Raw genomic sequence first — 19,929 nt, forward strand, 5'->3', positions numbered from 1 at the left:
TCACATGGGAGGAGCTCTGCTCAGCCACAAAGCAAGGCTGATGGCTGCCAGTACAGCTGTGGTGGTGGGAGCCACTCCCGGCTCCTCAGCAGCGCTAAGGATGTCTGACTGCAGTTTAGGCCTGCTCCCCGCTGGCAAGTGAACATCCCCCGAGGGCTGCCTGGCTTCCAGAGGGAATGTTTAATTTCCATCTTAGGCCCAATCCCCCGGGGAGCAGGCTTAAGCCAGCAGGTGGTCATCCCCTGAGGGGTCCCAGACTGTGAGAGGGCACAGCCCGGCCTGAGGGCCCCCCCCCCCCCCCAGTGCACAAATTTTTGTGCACCAGGCCTCTAGTGTGTGTGTGTGTGTGTGTGTGTGTGTGTGTGTGTGTGTTTATGCCTAAGTGACCATTCGACCAGTAGCTATGGTGCACACTGACCACCAGGGGGCAGACGCTCAACGCACAGGCATGGAAACATGGAACAGACTGATGAATCTCAGAGTGAAGGGGGGAGAGGGGAAGGCAGGAAGAGATTAACCAATATCTTATATGCATACTAGAGGCCCGGTACATGGATTCGTGCACCAGTGGGGGCCTCGGCCTGGCCTGCAGGGATCGGGCCGAATTCATGCACCAGGCATCCAACATCCCCCAAAGGGTCCCAGATTGCGAGGGCGCAGGCCAGACCAAGGGACCCCACTGGTGCATGAATCCGTGCACTGGGCCTCTAGTATATTTATAAGGTGTCCCCAAAAAATGTGTACACAATAGCTGATAGCTCAATTGATGTTTCTCTCTTTTCAGATTTAACCCATTGGAATTAATTATTCAAAGTGTATATACAATTTATTTGGACACCCCGTATATGTAAAATCTTTTCTGGTACTCAGTGGATTTCTCTGGTGGAAAATCTAGTGTCAAAAAATTTCTTTAAAATTTTTTTAAGAATTTAAACAATTCTTTAGTTTTTTTAAAGAAATTTTTTAGGGTAACTGATCAGGTTTTTTCATCTGATCAGTTACTTCTGACTATAACTCCGAGTTGTACCATGATTTTAAACTTTATTTCTGTTCTTACATACCTAGAGATACAAAGGGTTTCTATTAGACAGTGATTCTCAGTGATGGTGACATTTGATGTGCAGGAGACACACATCTCATGAGGAGTGGTCTTCTCTGTAGGTGACTCTTGTTGTTATTGAGGGTTGCATTTCATCACTCTGTATGAGAAGAAAAATTGTTTCCTTGCTTGGGTAGCTTTGTCTGATCTATAGGTACTGTGGATTTGCAGATCATTTTAGCCCCTGTTTGAAAAGTTGTATGATTCGCAATTTAATTAATTGCTTGAGATGAAGCACAGGTGGCATTACATGTTGATGCATCTTTTCAGAGTAAAGAAAGAACAAGAAAACCAACCCTCCCACGATATTGCAATATACACTAGATGTCCTTCTGACCTTCATGCATGTCTTTTCATTCTTCATAATTTTCTGCCCCCCCCCCCTTATTTTAGGGAGAATTTCTTGAGCTGATACTCTATGACATTCAGTCATCAGGTTTACTGCAGTCTTCACTGGGTGTTTTGTTTTGGAAATTGTATTTTTCTCCTCTAAGTCTAAGAATGTTCTTTTCACATTGCTCCCTTTTTTATGACAGCCTGTTTTTATCAATGTGGCCATCTCTTGAATCTCAATGAGATTCTTCTGTTTTTTCCTGTTCTTGGCAACAGCTGTCTCCTAAGAGGCTGCTTGTCTTGAGTACACAGATTGATCCTCTCCTTTTGAATTGCTGAATATTTTTATATCCAATGATTATTCCTCTATTTGTTTATATGTTAGAAATGATGTTTGCATTTGTTCTGTGGCTGAAATGTTTCTTTCAGAAATTATATAGGCCTTTGTGCAGTTTTTTGTTCTGGAACAGTTTCCCTTTGGTGACCCAAAGCCCGCTGGTGGAATAGCCCCCTCCCAGTCAACCTAATACGTCTGTCAGCACAGCGCCCCACTCGTTCAGTGGGCTTCCGTGCCGGCTCAGATCTGTGCCACACCACCGGCTAGTGACATCAGAGATGCCAGTTGATTCAGATTTGTTCCCCTGCTTCTACCTCCAGCTCTTAGCCAGGAACTGCTTGTCAGGCTGGTGTGTGTTGTGGTTTGGGGGACTGGAAAGAGGGGAGATCATTTTGTGACTCACTCTGCTCTACATGTATTGCTCCTGCTGAAGCCTTCTGAAGGTCTGGGACCCTTTTTGGAATGTAGGGATGATAATAAGCCAAACTAGACCACTTGTGGTTATCCAACTTTTTCTCCCCTCTTGTATCGTTGTCTCTACCTGAAATGCTTTTCTTAATCCCCATCTCCATCTATGAAAATTCACATATCATTCCACATAGCTTAATGCCACTTTTTTCCCCAGAAACTTTCTCAGATTCCTTCCACCATAAGTGAGCAGCCCTTCATCACATGTTCTGCCTTATATTCTAGCTCTTTATGTCCTTGTCATCCTCTTTCCTTTTGCATTGTGAGCTCCTTGAGCTTGGGAATCATGTCTTGCTTGCTCCTATATAGAGAAATATTAGAATGAAGAAGTTAGAGGAAGTCAGGTTTGATACCTCATTCAGTACTTACTCACCATGAGACCTTGGACAAGTGGATTTTCTCCTCAGGAAAATGGGCATAATAGTATACCTACCTCATAAAGCTGTTCTGAAGATTAAATGAGATAACATAGCATAGTGAACATGGAAATAAATCTTAGTTATGTTTTCTATATCCCTTGTAGCACCTAGCTCATGTAATGCCTCATTCACATAGGCCTTCATTTAATGGTGACTGAGTGAATTTGGGTCCAGAGTGCTTTGTGCAAAACTCACTTTTGCCCTGAGTCATGCCAGAGCTCAGGAAAGAATCCAGGGCTCCTGAGTGTCCCACACATGCCACCTGCATGTACCGAGTAAGTGGGTCCTTCATAAAGTCTGTAGAATGAAGGAGGAAGGAGGGTTTTGTTTGTTAAAAACTTGTAGCGTGTGTGTGTGTGTGTGTGTGTGTGTGTGGGGCGGGGGGGGATTCTGTTTGGTTGGTCGTATTTTCACATCAAGCCATCACTTGCTTTCTTCTCTGGGTTGAAGTTTTATAAACAAATAGTGACAAAGGGAGCTCCAAAGGGAGGCAACAAAGTGTTACAATAGAAAACATTGTTTCCCAGTAGAGTTTTAGATGGTTATTGACTATTAACTCCCCCTCAGACAGACTCCACAAATCCACCAATCAGTAAGTACGGCTCAATTCTATGTGTGGTCCTTCCTCTGCTCTTCTCTGGTATGTTGAACGTGACATGTCATCTCCCTCTATCAGATTCTTGTCTAATAAAGTAGGAAAATCTCTTCTTTAATTACGTAGCATTGACTAAAGGAAACCTTTGTAATTGCTTCTCGCATTGATTATTAAACCTGCTGGGGTGGTGGGAGAAGGTAAACACCATGAAGTAAACATGCCTTCTAGGAAATTCTCTCTTTTTTTGTAATTTCCCTCTAGGCCTTCAGCACCCTAAATCCCGGAAACTTGCTGGATTTGATGTACCGGGAGCCAGCACGATGGTCCTACACATTCCAGACATTTTCTTTTATGAGCCGCCTAAAAATACAGCTGGAGCCCTTCCCTGAGAAAGTCTTACAGGCCAAGAAAGGGGTACAGATCTTTGAGAGGTCCGTGTACAGTGACAGGTAAGACCCTGAAACCGCCCCAGTCAGGAGCCCCACGCTCAGCGCTGCATGTTTTCTCTTCTTGCTCAGACTCTGCACCACTCTGGTCATTGAACATTAAACTTTAAAAAATCGTCTTTTTTAAAGACAACACTTTATAGATTTGTTCAGACTTACAGTTCCACAGGGCTGTCATATATATCAAGAGAGGAAATTGCATTTTTCATAAGCTACATGCACTAAATTTCCCACATTGCCACTGATTATTTTTCCTATTCTTTTCTGGCACAGAGGCCAGCTGGTAGATACCTAATAAGAACATTGCATGTTAAAAGGCACAGAATGGACAATTAAGAAGCAGTGTGGGAAACAAAAAAAGGAGGCAGTGTGTGTTCTAGGAAACCAAGTGAATCAGTGGTTGGTTTTTATTTTGAAGAAGACAGCAAGCAGAATTAAAAATGTGTGTTTCTAAAATGATGGCAGAGATATATTCATCCTTTTTTTATTCTTCAAGGAAGGATTTCTAAGAAGAAATAGCACAACTGTGAAATTGACGTCTGTTTTAGATTTATCCTTCTTTGACCCCTTGTTATGTGACAGGGCTTATAGTGCTGGCCCGAGCCTATAGTGGACATACACTGCCTATGTCAGGTCACGGGAAGGGCATTGCCCTGACCACCTGAGGGAGTGAGGTGTGGAGTCACTTTTAATGAAGGCCAGCAGCTAACTTGGGGACTCAGCTCATCTGTTCCAGAGGAGGCAGTCCATCCAGACTCCAGCATTCCTGGCTGTGCCACGAGGCCAGGCTACGACTTAAGCCATTTGGAGACAATTGAGGGTGCCTTGATCTGGATATTGCTGTTTTGCTTTGTTTTGTTTTGACCTGAGGCTCTGAATGACCTGTGTCGGTGTGCAATGGTGGTTTAAACTTTAAAGCATCATGGTCTATCTTAAGCCCCTTTGAGTTATCAAAATGGAAAATGCTGCATTGTCATTGTCCAGTCACTTCTGAAGACACTGTTGGTTACCCTTTAATTCCAAGTTAGACAAACTTGTTCTACTTTTTAGAGCTCCGTAAAGCCTCCTGGAGGGAAAAATAAGGGTATGTTTGTTAATATGATGTGATTTGTTTTAATGTTACTTAAAATCACACAAGATATGTAAAGCAAACCCTGTGGGCTACGCATTCCCTTGCTGTGTACTGCAAGGGAGAGCCCACTCTTTATAAAAGCTTAATTTGTGAATTACAAATGGTTGGGCCCTAGATTTTGTGTTGTTTTTTTCACCTGTTGGGTATACTGCTTCCTATTTTCCTCTCCCAAGCCGTGCCTCCTGGACTAGGAGATGAGTTGCATAGAACCACCTAGGTTACTTGGAAATGTACTCACCATCATTTCTAGCCCTTTAGTGAGGTAGGCATGTGAGAGACCCCTCAGAAATAGAAATACTTTGTTTAAAATAGATCCAGAAACACAGAAGCATAGAATAGACTGTGGAATCTCAGAGGGAAGGCAGGAGTGGGTGGGTGGGTAGGAAGAGATCAACCAAAAAACTTGTATGCATATATGCATAACCCATGGCCATACGACAATAGGGTGTGGAGGCCTGGGTGGGGGGTGGGGGTGGGGGCGGGCAATAAGTGGTCGATGGGGGGAAAAAGGGGGACAGGTGTAATACTTTCAACAATAAAGATTTTTAAAAATAAATAAACATCCTAAAAAAAGAGAAAGAGATATTTTGTTCAGAAGCTACAAGATCTTACCATTTACTGGGAAGAGATGAGAATTGATTGCACTATAAGCAACTACCACATCCTAGATGTTTTCTTCAGAAGGAGCTCTTTTGAGACAGAAAGGATAACTAATTACACATTCTAGTCCTGATGGTAATTTAGAGCCTTTTCACTCTTAAACATTCATTCATGTGTGCATTCACTCAGCACAGATACATTGAGTGTCGCCTGGGTGCAGACACCAGGCCAGGCCTGGGGGCTGTAACAGGAAGCAAAACACTACCCCTCCCTGCCTTCACAGTGATCTAGTCCAGCAGGGAGCTCTGAGACTGCACGTGTGATCGCATGTTACGTGTGTTTCAAAGGAGGAACACGGGTTGTTTGGGAGAGTGGATGTCGGGGAGGAAGAAATTGAAATCTTTTCTGTTCGAGTTATGAGAAACAATAGCATGTGTTTTTAGAGCAGGTTCTTAAGTTGATTCTTGGCAGCCCCTGCCCTGAGACAGCTGTGGTACTCTCTCCCCTTAGCATTCAGCACCAGGCCCTTCTCCTCACCCCCACCACCCCTGGCTTTGGAAAAATGAAGTGCTCTTCCTCAGGAATGGGGAGGGCCCTTTTATAGGGCTTATTAACCGAAAGTCAGTTTCTCTATATAGATCTTAATTTCCATGTTACCTGTGAAGAAGTGGAAAAGATTTTTCAGAAATTGAGTTACAGAAGTCACCTCTTTTTACCTTTAGCTCGGCTCTATCTAAAATTCCAGCTTGGAAGAGTTGACCTCTGGAGCTCTCAAATTGGTTTCTTCATAGAAGAAGTAATGTGCAAAGACGTAGTTACAATGACAGTTAAGACGCCTTGAATACTAGGTGCCGTTCACTCCTCTAAGTACTTGTGAGTTACGTACAATCCTCACAACTCTGTGAGTTAGTTTCTACTGTTCTCTCCTTTTTAAAATATGATTTTAAAAATCATATTTGGTTTCAGAGAGAGGAAGGGAGAGGGAGAGAAACATCAATGATGAGAGAGAATCATCCATCAGCTGCCCCCTGCACGCCTCCTACTGGGGATCAAGCCCACAACCTAGTCATGTACCCTGACCAGGAATCAAACCGTGACCTCCTGGCTCACGGACTGACTCTCAACCACTGATCTACACCAGCCAGGCATCTACAGTTCTCTCTCTCTTTTTTTTTTTTTAAATATATTTTATTGTTTTTTTTACAGAGAGGAAGGGAGAGGGATAGAGAGTTAGAAACATCGATGAGAAAGAAACATCGATCAGCTGCCTCCTGCACACGCCCTACTGGGTATGTGCCTGCAACCAAGGCACATGCCCTTGACCGGAATCGAACCTAGGACCCTTGCATCCGCAGGCCGACGCTCTATCCACTGAGCCAAACCGGTCAGGGCGACACAGTTCTCTCTTTAAACAAAGGAAGAAACAGGCTGAGAGAGTTTGATGATGTGCCCACAGTGACACAGCTAGTGAATATCTGGAGCTAGGATCAGACTCAGGAATGAGATTCTGCAGCCCATTCTCTTAATCACAACACACAACCATGCAGTGTATGCTTCCCTGAGCCACTCGTACACAAGAATTCCGAATTCCATTTTCTCAGAAGTGGCCAGTTGCTGAGCGTTGCCTTAGAAACTGCAATTCATTGTTTAGGATGTAAGTTGTGTTTTATATCAAGATGCCTCAGATTGAAAGCAGAATTGACCCTTCTGAAGCCATGGTTTCTGGTTGGCTCTGATTTCCTATTCACCAGATGCTCCTTTAGTAAGTAAGCAAGGGGCAAAGCTAGTTGATTTTTAGCTTTAGCTTTCCTATATCTAGGAGGCTCAGCAGCAGATGAAGCAAGGAAAGAGCTCGTGTACTTTGGAGGAAAGTCTGCTTCCTTGGTAATCCCGCAGTTAGTAGGAAATGCATCTCCTGCTTCATGGGTGATGCCACCTATGGAGACCAGCCCCTTCTCCACTTCTCAGCTAAACAGCAGGCTGGCTCAGCAGCCTGGAGACGCAGAAGCCCCCAGTCTTTAAATGACTTGTGGTGGGTGCTTTATGCTAGGTTGGCTTTTGTTTGGGGGCTGCTACAGTAATAATAAGGAAGTCTCAAACATTTGAGTATACATGCACCATTTTCCGTATGTTCTGACTGGTTTCCGGCAGGAAAAGTGGTTAGCGACCAATGATAAATACACTCTTCCAGGGCCCTCTTTCCTCCCTTGGATTCGTCTGGAGAGCTGTGATTTGGGCCTCTAAAGTCTAAATGCTATTTTCCATCTTAGTGTTGAGCAGGAGGGGGATATATGTTAAAAATTCAGATTTCTTCAAAATTGAAAAGGGTTCATTGGTTTGAACAGACGTGGAGCAAGTTGGTTATTGATTTTTCTGCTTCTTTCTCTCCTTTGCCCATTCCATTTCCCATTCTTCTCCCCTCCCACCACCCCGCTTACATTTCCAACCAGGTATATCTTTGCAAAGAATCTGTTTGAAAATGGCTCCCTCAATGACATGGAGTGGCATATCTACCAGGACTGGCATTCTTTTCTCCTGCAGGAGTTTGCCAGCCGGCTCCAATTACACGGCTTCATCTACCTTCAGGCTACTCCCCAGGTAATGCAGAACCCATAGCCTTTGACTTAAAGGCCATATGAAACTTAAGAGGAGACGTCCCCTAAGCCCCTGATGTATTTCCTGGTTGGAGAAATTAGACTGTGGGTATTATCTGGAGCACGGAGAGCGGTAGGTAAACCCCCTCTCATTCTAACATCCAGCATCCCATTTCCCGCAGGCTTTCTGCAGCAGAGGGCTGAAGCAATTAATTGCATAGAAAGGGGCTCTCTTAATGTAGCAACAACGTAGTCGTAGAGCAAGGGCGGGGGGGGGGGGGCGTTATCTTTATCACCCAGGGTTTACAGGTTGGACCCTCTGACCAGGTAACCTATAGCCAATTGCCTCCACTTTTCCCTCCCTCTGTGCTGGTCTTAGTGGTTTTCTGAATGGGAAGTGGGGAGGAAGAGGACGGTTTCCTCACCTCATCCTGGTACTGCCCTGAGCTATAGCCCCATCTTGAGCCTTGAGGATACTGCCGGTAAGGCAGGATGGAGTACAGAAGTTGCTTTCCATGATTCTCTGACTTGGACCATGGAGCCAGCCGAGCACAGAACAGGGTAACATCAGAGAGGGAGCACCAGAGTCTCTGGAGACGGCAGTGATCTTGGCCCCTGCTGACTGGCAGGGACCTTGGGCAGCCCCTGGAAACCTTTCCCTGGAGGTTCTTGTCTCTTAAATCCAGTGGTTCAGACCAGCAATCTCTAAGGGCTTTTCTGGAGTGGGATTCTGAATCAAACAGGAGGTTTGCTTTTTAAAAATATATTTGCATTGATTTCAGAGAGGCAGGGAGAGAAAGAGCGAAAGAAACACCTATGATGAGAGAGTTATCGAGGCAGGAGATATTTTTGAGATGTGTTGCTCTCAGCCTTGGAGGCATTTTTGTAATTTATAGTCCAGTCCAGATAGCCCACATAGTCTTCGGAGGGAAAGCTCTCTTCAGGCTGGAGGCCTTGCTTCTTAGAGACAGGACTGAGCCGTGTGGACAGGAGGAAGCCTGAGAGCAGGCTGAGTAGGGTCCGAAAACAGGTGGGGAGCCCCATCACACAGGCTCGCCGGAGCCAGAGAGGAGAGGACCGGGAAGAAGGAAGGGACTCACCTTGTGAAGTGGCAGCCAGGAAAGAGGCAAGGAGTGTGATGGGACCAGATACTGGGCCTTTGTGTCAGGAGTTTCTGGAGATTGTGAGGCAGAAACTAGATCACAGAAGGAAATAAAGAGATTCCACAGAAATAATAGGGTCTACGGTTTAAAGTGGAACTGCACTAAAGATTCAGTGAGGCCACAGGGCTAGAACCTTCAGGGATAAGAAGCGAGCTGAAATTAGGTGCACTCCTTGCAAGTTGACTGGCTGGGTCACAATTATGTGACTTCTCTCAGTTAGTCCTCATTGCCTGCGAGTATTAATAGAAGAGGTGTGTTATGAAAGTGATTATGCTTGGGTGGCGGGCTGGGGGATTGGTGTCGGTGATTAGGGGAAAGAGACCTTGCCAAAGAGGATGGCTTCAAGTAGCCGAGAATGGGTTCATGGTGGGAGGAGTCCTGGTCCCACGAGGGCTCATGGCCAGGGCCAAGGAGGAGTGAGAGGCTGTGGGACTGAGTGAGGATTGTGGTTGGAGTTTGAAGGGGTGACGGGTTTCTAGTAGGAGTCATGAGATGGCCGGCTGCAAGAAGCAGTGGGCTGGGGGCTGAGCATGAGCGGGATGAGTGCTGACCTAACCTTTTCCAAGAGAAACAACTTCCACGTAATCAGCTCTCACTCCCCACCCACTGTCCTAATCCATAGGTGCACGATTATTGTCCAATCTCTTCCCTCACCCCCCACATCCCTGTGTGAAGAGGGACCAGACTGAAGCACTGTTTGTGCAGGATTTTTTTAAAAAGAATTTTTGTAACCGTGTCAGTAAAGCAAGAATTATGCCAAATGCTCAGAATAGTTTACCTAGACTTCTGCAGGATAGAGTTTGCTCTGTTAAGCAAATTAATAGTCAAAAAGAAAATGTTAGCCTTTTAATAGGAGAGACCTTAGCATCAGTGTTGGCCTGCCAGCAATGAATGAGTAAATAAAGCTTTTATAAAAATTGCTCTGCTCTTGTGTATAATTGAAAACATGTCACATTTTTTAAAAAACATGCATTTTCATGAATTCTGATAACATTTTTCTCTCAGAGAGGAAACTTAGGGAGCTTTGCTATGTTTAGAAATCCTGAAGCTTACCTTGCTGGCGGGCATTTAGAGTGGTTAGCCTCTAAGGAGGCAGTTTGGCAGTGTATACCAGCAAGTACACATGCCTTTTGACCTATTAATTATGCTCCTTGGAACTTACTCCATGAATATACGCCCACGTGGGCAAAATGTCTCATATTCAAGGCAGCATTGTTTGTAAAAGCAAGTTAATGGAAACAATCGAAGTGAACAGAATATACAGTAGGACACTTTTTACATATATATATTTTTAAAAAGATATATGTAGATATGTGTATGTAAGTATGGGGGTAAGAATACATATGTGTACAATATTTCTGAAAGTATAAAAAAAGTAATATTGGTTGGTTGTCAGTGGGGTAGAGAACTGCGTAGCTGCAAGTCGGGTGTAAAGCTGTGTGATTGGGGAGGGAGGAGAATAAGGGGAAATGTCTTGAGCTATTGGCTGTAGGGTGGGGATGAAAGGGCAGAAAGGTAAAAGGGAAGGAAAGAGGCAGGTTCAGAGTGAAGGAAAGTAGAAATGAAAAAGATAAAAGTAGGAGGAAAAGGTAAATGGACGGAGGGAGACTACGTCAGATATTAAAACATTAAATGAATGCCTGCAGCAAATACTTACTGACCTCCTACTCTGCCAGGCCCAGGGCTCAGCCCTGAACAGGATGGACTCTGGCCTGCCTCCTAGGTCTCCCCCGCCCCCCTCCACTGTGCCGTTGGAGCACCTTGTGCAGACCTCCCTCTGTCACCCGATACAGCCAAAATGCCACTGTGTTTGCCCAGGGCCTAGCACAGCAGCCGGCTCTCAGAGTGGTGCTCAGTGAGCTGGTACCAGAGATAAAGGGGGAGCTCCTGCTCCTTCCAGGAAACACCTGTCGGACTGTTGGGGCCCAACTGCTCTCTCCCTTATCTGACTGCTGCACTTCAATCCTAACCTCACAGTTTGGCACTTGAGTCCCTATTTTGCATATTGTTTTCCTTATTATATAACTACATTATACAATTCCTGGTACAAAGACATCATCTGAGTTTGGGACAATTATTGATTCAGGGAAGAGGGAGAGACCAGAAGGCATAAGTCCTAAGAGTATTAACATGTTAGATCTGTCTCTGTTAATCAATTTGAAAAGTTGGACATAAGATCGTGAATGAGATCTGTGTATGTGACTTTGTCTCCTTAGAGCAAGCACGTCAAACTCAAAGGCTAACACGGGCCAAATAAACAAGGTTTAAGTTTATGTGGGCCGCAAAAAAACAAAAGCTTCAATTTTCATAGAAACGTAGGTTTATTTCGATAGAGGCATGCTGAATACAAAGGGCTGAAATAAATGAGTAATCGTTAACATAAAAGAAAATTTTAATAAAAATATTTTTACTTGAACATTAACTTACCAGACACTGAATAACTGCACAAATTAATAAGTGTAACGCAAGTAAACTTATTTTTCTTGTTCTCCGAAAGCAAAACATTTCCTGTTGCACACACCAAACAAGTTAGTCCAAGACTAATGACGTGGCAATCGGCTGCTAAAATATTTGCTGCTAGTATTAGTGGAGAGAAATGGTGTACCTGTGCATAAGGCACGTAAGGGAAATGAATGCAACACGATTATGGTAATCAGTCATTAGTGAATGTTGTAGTTTGTTATTAATAATTATGTATAACAGGATATTGTAAAAATTAAGTTATGAAATTGTTATTAAAATGTTTCTTACATACCATTATATTGGCTGGGCCGCAAAAATATTCGTTGTGGGCCTCATGTGGCCCGTGGGCCACAAGCTTGGCATGCTTGCCTTAGAGCAGTGGTTCTCAACCTTCCTAATGTCTCGACCCTTTAATACAGTTCCTCATGTTGTGGTGACCCCCAATTTCATTCTTACAAATTGAACATAGTGATTAATCACAAAAACAATATGTAATTATATATGTGTTTTCCGATGGTCTTAGGCGACCCCTGTGAAAGGGTCGTTCGACCCCCAAAGGGGTCGCGACCCACAGGTTGAGAACCACTGCCTTAGAGGGATGATAGGACAAGACGGAAACAGCAAAGACTACGTCTTTGGGAATACTGTGTACTGTATTTGGGGATAAAGTTTACATTTGGGGATAGGTTTTTTAAGTGTTTGGAAGAGGGTAGTCCTGAATCAGTGGGTTAATCCACCTGTCCTTCCAGGACAGATGACATTGAGTGATGAAATGTTTGCCAGGCAGAGAGGAAGGCAGGCAGGTCAGGCAAAGCAGGCATTTGGAGCAGAAGCGTGGAGGGGTGAAAGCTTGGCCTGCCTGCAGGCAGGAGTGCAGCTCTGGCTGAAGCAGTGGGTCCAGGAGAGGAGCTAAGGAAGTTGAGAGTGGAGACAGAGGAGAGGTGCCCAGACTCCAGGAATGGCCTTGTGACAGGCAAAGGTGACATTCTCTGAGCCATTGTGCTTCAAACGTTTCTACCATGTGAGAGCAGAATGGAGATAGCACACTCTGGAAGGAGGGGGGGAAGGAGAGTTAGTCCCAAACCGCCCCCCCCTTTTTTTGCCTTTTATCTGACCTATGCAGATTTTGCATTCTGCTGCAGTGAGTGCTGTTTGAAAGAGATATTTCCGATTACTTATTCTTTCGTAAATATAATGCTACTCATATCTGCTCGAACCCAGGGGTGGTGGCTGTAGGTAGGCAATGAGCCTGTGAAGTGTTTTAGGCAAGGAGAGGAAGGCCATTATTTTGGAGTCCTATGGAAGAGAGGACTGAGCAACAGACTGAGAGGAAAGAACAGCTGTGACTAGGAACGTGGCATGCTTACCTGGGTGATCCTCACAGCAACTTGTGGGAGAGTGCAGGTGAGGAAATGGAAGCCCACGAAGATTGCAATGCTAGTGCATGGTGGAGACAGGAATTTTATCCTGGACTTTCTGACATTAGGCCTGGGCCCTCCCCATACACATCACCGTCGCTAGGAGGCAGAGAGCCAGAAGGCTCTTGCTGTAGTTCAGGTGAGAGTTGATAAGGACATGACTGGGGTAGAGAAGAGAGAGACAAGGAGAGAATGAACTGGAGAGAGATTAAAGAACATGCAGTGACTTCCTGGGTGTGGTTGAGAGGAGGAAAAAGAAAGGTGATTCCAGATTCAGGGGTGGATAATGTTTGCCCTTAACCTGTGATTGAATGAGAAAACAAGACCACAGGAGGAAGGTCTTGGCTTGTAGAGCCCATGATAGAACGCTTGAGTGGGTCTGAGAGTCCCCCAAGACTGCATTGTAACAGCCAAGAAAACAAATGAGCTCAACGGGGCCCGGGGATTATTATCTTTTAGATTTGTCTGAAGAGACTACACCGGAGGGGCAGGGAAGAAGAGAGAGGAATTGAGCTGGAATATCTTGAGCAGCTTCATGGTCAACACGAGGCCTGGCTTGTTCACAAGACCACCAAGTAAGTGGAGCAGAGAGCAGCAGACAGAGGCCTGCCCTTCAAATACAGCCCTTCAAATACAGTTCAACATGCAGCCGCAGAGGAAGGTTCAGGATGTCCTGGAAGTGGTTGGAAATGTCTAGCGTTATCCGACTCAGAAATTTAATAGTGGGTGTAATCTGTATATTCCAAGAGACTTTATTAGAGTCTATTTCCCCAGCTTTCTGTTTTTTTAAAGTTCCACTGGGTTGTACGTGGTGATTGGTGATGATGATATAGTTGGCTCAGGGTGAAGGGCTAAAAAATTTTAGAGAAATTAAGTTGACATTTCTAGTTTTGGCCTTTCCTCCCTTCAAGTGTGGTATGCTGTCACTTAAAATGTTTGGGGCTCTCAAGAATAAAGAGAAATTTCAGCCTTTGTCTTTCCAGCTAATTTTACTGAATTTTTTAATGACTAAATGATATTTCTTTTCTTTTTTATCCTCACCCAATGGTATGTTTATTGATTTTAGAGAGTGAGGAAGGGAGAGAAACATTAGTGTGAGAGAGAAACATTGATTAGTTGTCTCCCTATACACTCTGACCAGAGATCAAACCCACAACATAGGTATGTGCCCTGACCAAGAATTGAACTAGCAACCTTTTGGTATACGAGATGATGCTCCAACCAATTGAGCCACCTGGCAAGGGCTAAATTTTATTTATATATTTATATATATATATATATATATATATATATATATAGAGAGAGAGAGAGAGAGAGAGAGAGAGAGAGAGAGAGAGAGATGTTTTTATCAACGTTTTTATTTATTTATTTTTTTAAATATATTTTATTGATTTTCCACAGAGAGGAAGGGAGAGGGACAGAGAGCCAGAAACATCAATGAGAGAGAAACATCAATCAGCTGCCTCCTGCACACTCCCCACTGGGGATGTGCCCACAACCAAGGTACATGCCCCTGACCAGAACCGAACCTGGGACCCTTGAGTCCGCAGGCCGACACTCCATCCACTGGGCCAAACCAGTTAGGGCTTTATCAACGTTTTTAGAGAAAAAGGGAGATGAAGGGATAGAGGGAGAAGGGAGGGAGGGAAGGAAAGAGAGAGAGAGAGAGAGGGAGGGAGGGAGAGAGACATCAATGTGTGAGAGAAACATCAGTCGGCTGCTTCCTGTATGTCCCCTACTGGGGATCGAGCCCACAATTCAGGCATGTGCCCTGACTGGGAATCGTACCAGAGACCTTTTGGAGCATGGGACAATGCTCAACCAACTGAGCCACACTGGCCAGGGCTAACTGATGTTTCCTTAGGTGACAGAATTTCTTTGCATCTTTGTAACAATTTAAACATATTAATTGGTTTATTTATTTATTTTACTTTTTATTGAATTTATTGGGTTGACATTAGTTAATATGATTATACTTGAGGCCCAGTGCACAAATTCGTGCATGGGTGGGGTCCAGCCAGCTGGCCTGGCTCCAATTGGTGGATCAGGGCCAGGCCTGTTGGGAGGAGGAAATAATCAGGGCTGAGCCAGCTGTGGGGAGGGGCCATGGGCTATTGGCTGGCGGGCCCCGCCCCCAATTGGGGTGGGGGGTCCAATTGGGGGCAGGGCCAGCCGTGGGGAGGAGCTGTGGGTGGTGGGGCAGTCGGCCCCACCCCTGAATGGGGTGGGGGGGCTGATCAGGGGCCAGCGGCCTGGGGGAGGGGCCATGGGTGGTTGGCTGGCCGGTCCTGCCCCTAGTCAGAGTGTGGGGGTGCTGATCGGGGACAGAGCTGTCTGGGGGAAGGGGCCGTGGGCCGATCGAGGTAGTAGGGGCCCATCAGGGGTGGGGACGGGGCCAACTGGGGGAAGGGGCCATGGGGAGGTTGGCCGGTCTGCCCCTCCCCAATTGGGCTGGTTCGCTGGCCACAGTAGGCATCATAGCAACTGGTCGTTATGGCGTTCTGGTATGTATATATATACATACACACACACACACACACACACACACACACACATACATATATATATATACACATATATATATATATAATGTTTCAGGTATACAATACTATAATACATCATCTGTATATCATATTGTGTGTTCACCACCCCAAGTCAAGTCTCCTTCCATCACCTTTTATCCTGCCTATATCCTCTTCTACCTTCCCTAACCCCTCTTTCCCTCTGGTAATCACCACACTGTTGTCTGTGTCTGAGGTTTCTATTTATTTGTTTGTTCATTTGTTTTGCTTAATCCCTTCACATATTTCACCCAGCCCCATATGAATTGTTTTTTTAAAAATATATTTTTATTGTTGATAGTATTACAGATATCTCCAACCCCCCTGCCTTAACCCCCTCCTCCCAGCCTCTATCCAGCCCCCCACCCCAGGTCTTCACTACCCTATTGCCTGTGTCCATGGGCTATGCATCTCTCTCTCTCTCTCTCTCTCTCTCTCTCTCTCTCTCTATATATATATATATATATATATATATATATATATATATATAAAAAAGCCTATGTGACCGTTATGACCAGTCCACTGCTCAACCGGTTGACCAGTCGCTATGACATGCACTGACCACCAGGGGGAAGACGCTCAATGCAGGAGCTGCCCCCTGGTGATCAGTGCGCTCCCACAGCCAACCTCCCTCGGTTCCTCCCCTGGCTGGCCGGCCCCAATCGCCCCGATCGGGACTGGGCAAGATGGCCCTGATCGCCTGCCAGGCCGAGGGTTCCCACTTGTGCACGAATTCATGCACTGGGCCTCTAGTAAGTGTATAAGTTCTTTGGTTTATCTCTTCTTGTCCCCCTAACCCCACATTGAGGTATGTTCCATGCCTCCACGTGAATTGTTTTTCAAATGCTGTTTACATGCCATTTCATTGAGGAGCCATGTGACTTTAGATCTGTTCTCTGAATTATTAAGAGGGTGTGAAGCTTGGCTCAGCTTCCTCTTTTCTGTTCCCTAAATGCTCACGCTTCACACAGGCTGCACTTTGAGACTCTGCTGAACATTCCAGTGCTGGTGTTGGATGTCAGTGATGATTTTTGTGAAGATGTAACCAAAGAAGAAGAATTCATGGAAAAGGTGGGGAACTGCTTTCTAATGGTTTTCCTTTTTTTAAGTATGTTTATTGATTTTTAGAGAGAGAGGAAGGGAGAGGGATAGAGAGATAGAAGCATCAATGAGAGAGAAACATCATCGGTTGACTGCCTCATGCAGCCCCTACTGGGGATCAAGCCCGAAACCAGGACATGTGCTCTGACTGGAATGGAACCAGCGACCTTTGGTGCATGGGTCGATGCTCAACCACTGAGTCACACCAGCCAGGTCCCTTTATTGCACTTTTCTCTCTACTTCAGACCTTAATATAATGGGTCTTGTGCTTTATGCCTCGAATTGCATTGCACATTCCAAAGTCTGTGGAGCCTTATACAAGTTGCAAATATAATCCTGATTTTCTAAAGTATTTTGGGCTGATAATTGTTAAATAATTGACTTGCAATACATGCTTCCCAGCTAACTTCCTCCTCTAGGGTGTTGTAGAACTAGGGAACTGAGACTTCTCGATTCTGTTCCCGACTCCGCCAGCCACTCGATACCGTGTGGCCTTGGGCAAGTCACATTTCCTCTCCATGCCTGACTTCCCTTCTTCACAGAAACTCACGGACTTAGCCACGTCCTCATGTGCATGGACTATTGTATAGTCTGCTGAAAATGTGAAATTGAACTTTGGGTTTCCTCTTTCCCACAGGTAAACACCTTCGTAGATACTTTGTAACCAATACTAGGATGTTGTGGCTGTGATCGGGGCTTCTAGGACTTTCTGAAGCTAGAAAAACACGGAGCCAACCACCTTTCCATCCCAACCCCCATGGCCTTTTGCTCTAGGGCTCTGACACTCCACTGTGGTGTCTGTTACCTAAGATTATGCCATGGTCTTCTTTTGTATCTCAGAGTCTTCTAAATAAAGTTTATTTAAGTTTTGTTTATTTTGCTAATCCCATTGTTCATTTATTTCAGCGTGTGTCTATTGGTGCCTGCTCTGAACTCCCCTCCAAACTAGCCATTTTCACCTGGGAAAGGTCTTAGCTTTTTTTCTTGAATCCTTCACCAACCAGACATGCCAGGGCAGGAATTGCTCCCAGGACCCTCACCAGGCCCTGCCATGGGCATGAAGAAGGGAAGTGAGTGGCTCAGGAGTGGGTGGGTGCTCAGGTGTGAGGCCCCAGAGCCAGGAAGTGGAGCCCGAACTCCAGGAAGCCCCCTTCTCTCTTCCCATCCAGCACTCGGTGTGGAGAATGGGGTGGAGATTCAGACCTTTGTCCTGGAGTTGAAGAACATGACAAAAGAAAAAGAGGGAGGCGGGGAGAGAACAAATCAGGAGCCCAAAAGCTCAGCATCTAATATTGAGGGTTTGGTCATCCTGTCATTGTGGCCTGCTCCAAACACCTTACCCAGTGAACTTCAGGTGACCCTAATGGAGGGATCCGTCTATGCTGCAAAGAAAGAAAATGTTTTACGTTGCACTTCCAGCTTCAAGGACAAGTTGTTGTTGAGAGAGAAAAGTATGTGGTGCGATAAAATCGAAGTGCTCCGTTGCAGGAAGCCTGCAGGCCCGTGAGTCACCGAGAGCAGCATTCCTGCCCCGAGCCCCTGACAGCCGTGCAGGCACACACGCGGCAAACGAGAGCATCGGGACTCCGACCGTCCCGGAGTCAGAAACCCGTTCTCCTTCAAAACCCGTTCTCCTTCATGCTTGGGAAATGCTGTGGGAGCGGGTTCTAACAAATGGGATGTGTTGAAAAAGCAACACAGCATTTCTTAATTCAACTTAAAAATGTTAACAGCTTTATTGAGATATAATTCCCATACCATATATAAGGCACCCATTTAAAGTGAATAGTCAGTGGTTTTTAGTGTAGTCATAGGGTTGTGCAACCATCACCACAATCAATTCCAAAGTGTTTCATCAGCCCCAAAAGAAGTGTCATGACAATTAGTCACTGCCCATCTCCCACCCCCAACAACCCCAGTCAGCCCCAGTCCTGCCCCGGGCAACCACCAATCTTCTTTTTGTCTCAGTAGATGTACCTATTCGTGACATTTCATATCAATGGAATCACGTAATAGGGGGCCTTTGTGACCGGCTTCTTTCGTTTTCAAGGTTGATCCACGTTGTAGTGTATTAATGTTTGTGTTTGGTGTAAGGAAGGAATTCAAGTTCATTCTTCTGCATGTGCAAGTCTGGTTGTCCCAACACCATTTTTAAGAAAATTAATCTTTCTCCCATTGAGTTGTCTTGGCACCGTCAGAAGTCTGTCCCACTTGTTCTTGTGTTTGTTTTCTGCTTCAGGCTTTGACAAGACCAGGAATTAATACAGGGTGTTAGGTGTGTTTTGGAAACTCATTGGTTTTGGTCCTTTAGCTTTAAGGGTCCTTGGCTTTAATGTTTAATTCCTAGTTATGCTTCTAGGAACCAATAATGTAGAAATCACCTGTAAACCCAGAGGAAGAGCACTCAGCCCTCAGCCTTCATTCATTTATTCAATCATCAACAGGTTTGGGTATCTCATGTGCTAGAGACCAAGGAGAGAGCAGTGGACACCACAGAGGGAGACCTTGTCTTCACCTCACAGAACTTGTCGTCTGATGGAGAAGGTGATAGACACTGAACAAATCATTGCAGGTGTGGTGAGTGCTTCACAAGGAAAAACACAGGTGTACAGTGGGGCCTATAACAGGAGGGGCCAACGGAACCTGGGACAGCCCCCTGATGACGGTGCTGAATTCTGAAGAATGAATGGGGTAGAGTCTTCAGGCAGAGAAAAAGTCACGGGCCTAAGTCTTCCTGTGAGCATGAGACGTTCGGCCCAGACAGCCAAAACCAGATGAGGTTCGTGAGTTTAATAAGAACATACTCCTCTCCGCATTCTTCACTTAGTCTTCAAGCCTGAAACTAAACAAATCCAGCGTTTATTTTCATTTGTGAACATAAATGTTCTCTCAAGATAGTCCAAGCCATCAACAGTCTCACCTGGGTGAAACGATTTGCCATTTTCCAAACCGGTAGCCGAGATGGTCTGGGAAGAGAGTAAATATTTTCATGAGGAGCAGTCGTTTGGGACCGTGAGTCTCAGGGAAGGATGGGTGTGGGAGGAGTGTTGAAACGGTGACCAGGACTACACTGTCAGGCCAGCTTGGGGATGGTCCTCCAGAGTCAAATAACTTGAATTAACAGATAAAAATAGCTCCGTCTCTTTCTGGCTTACGATGTGCTAAAACCTGCCATTCTGGAACCAGACTATTACCTTGAT

The 19,929-nt window shown here is 45.3% G+C and overlaps 1 protein-coding gene across 3 annotated transcripts in view; it reads left to right on the top strand.

Moving 5' to 3' along the window:
• DGUOK (deoxyguanosine kinase) overlaps positions 1-17,613 on the top strand; it is a 36,851-nt gene extending 19,238 nt beyond the window's left edge. For all 3 annotated transcript variants that reach the window (XM_023760642.1, XM_006096779.3, XM_023760641.1), the window contains 5 exons: positions 3,513-3,700; positions 7,880-8,027; positions 13,527-13,642; positions 16,600-16,699; positions 17,367-17,613. In XM_023760642.1, the coding sequence (XP_023616410.1) occupies positions 3,552-3,700; positions 7,880-8,027; positions 13,527-13,642; positions 16,600-16,699; positions 17,367-17,393 (540 nt within the window). In that variant the 5' untranslated portion in view covers positions 3,513-3,551 and the 3' untranslated portion in view covers positions 17,394-17,613. The remainder of the gene's footprint in view (positions 1-3,512; positions 3,701-7,879; positions 8,028-13,526; positions 13,643-16,599; positions 16,700-17,366) is intronic.
• The last annotated feature ends 2,316 nt before the right edge of the window (positions 17,614-19,929 follow it).

The sequence above is a fragment of the Myotis lucifugus genome, unplaced genomic scaffold, assembly GCF_000147115.1.
Source record: "Myotis lucifugus unplaced genomic scaffold, Myoluc2.0 scaffold_186, whole genome shotgun sequence".
In the NCBI taxonomy this organism is placed as follows: Eukaryota; Metazoa; Chordata; class Mammalia; order Chiroptera; family Vespertilionidae; genus Myotis; species Myotis lucifugus.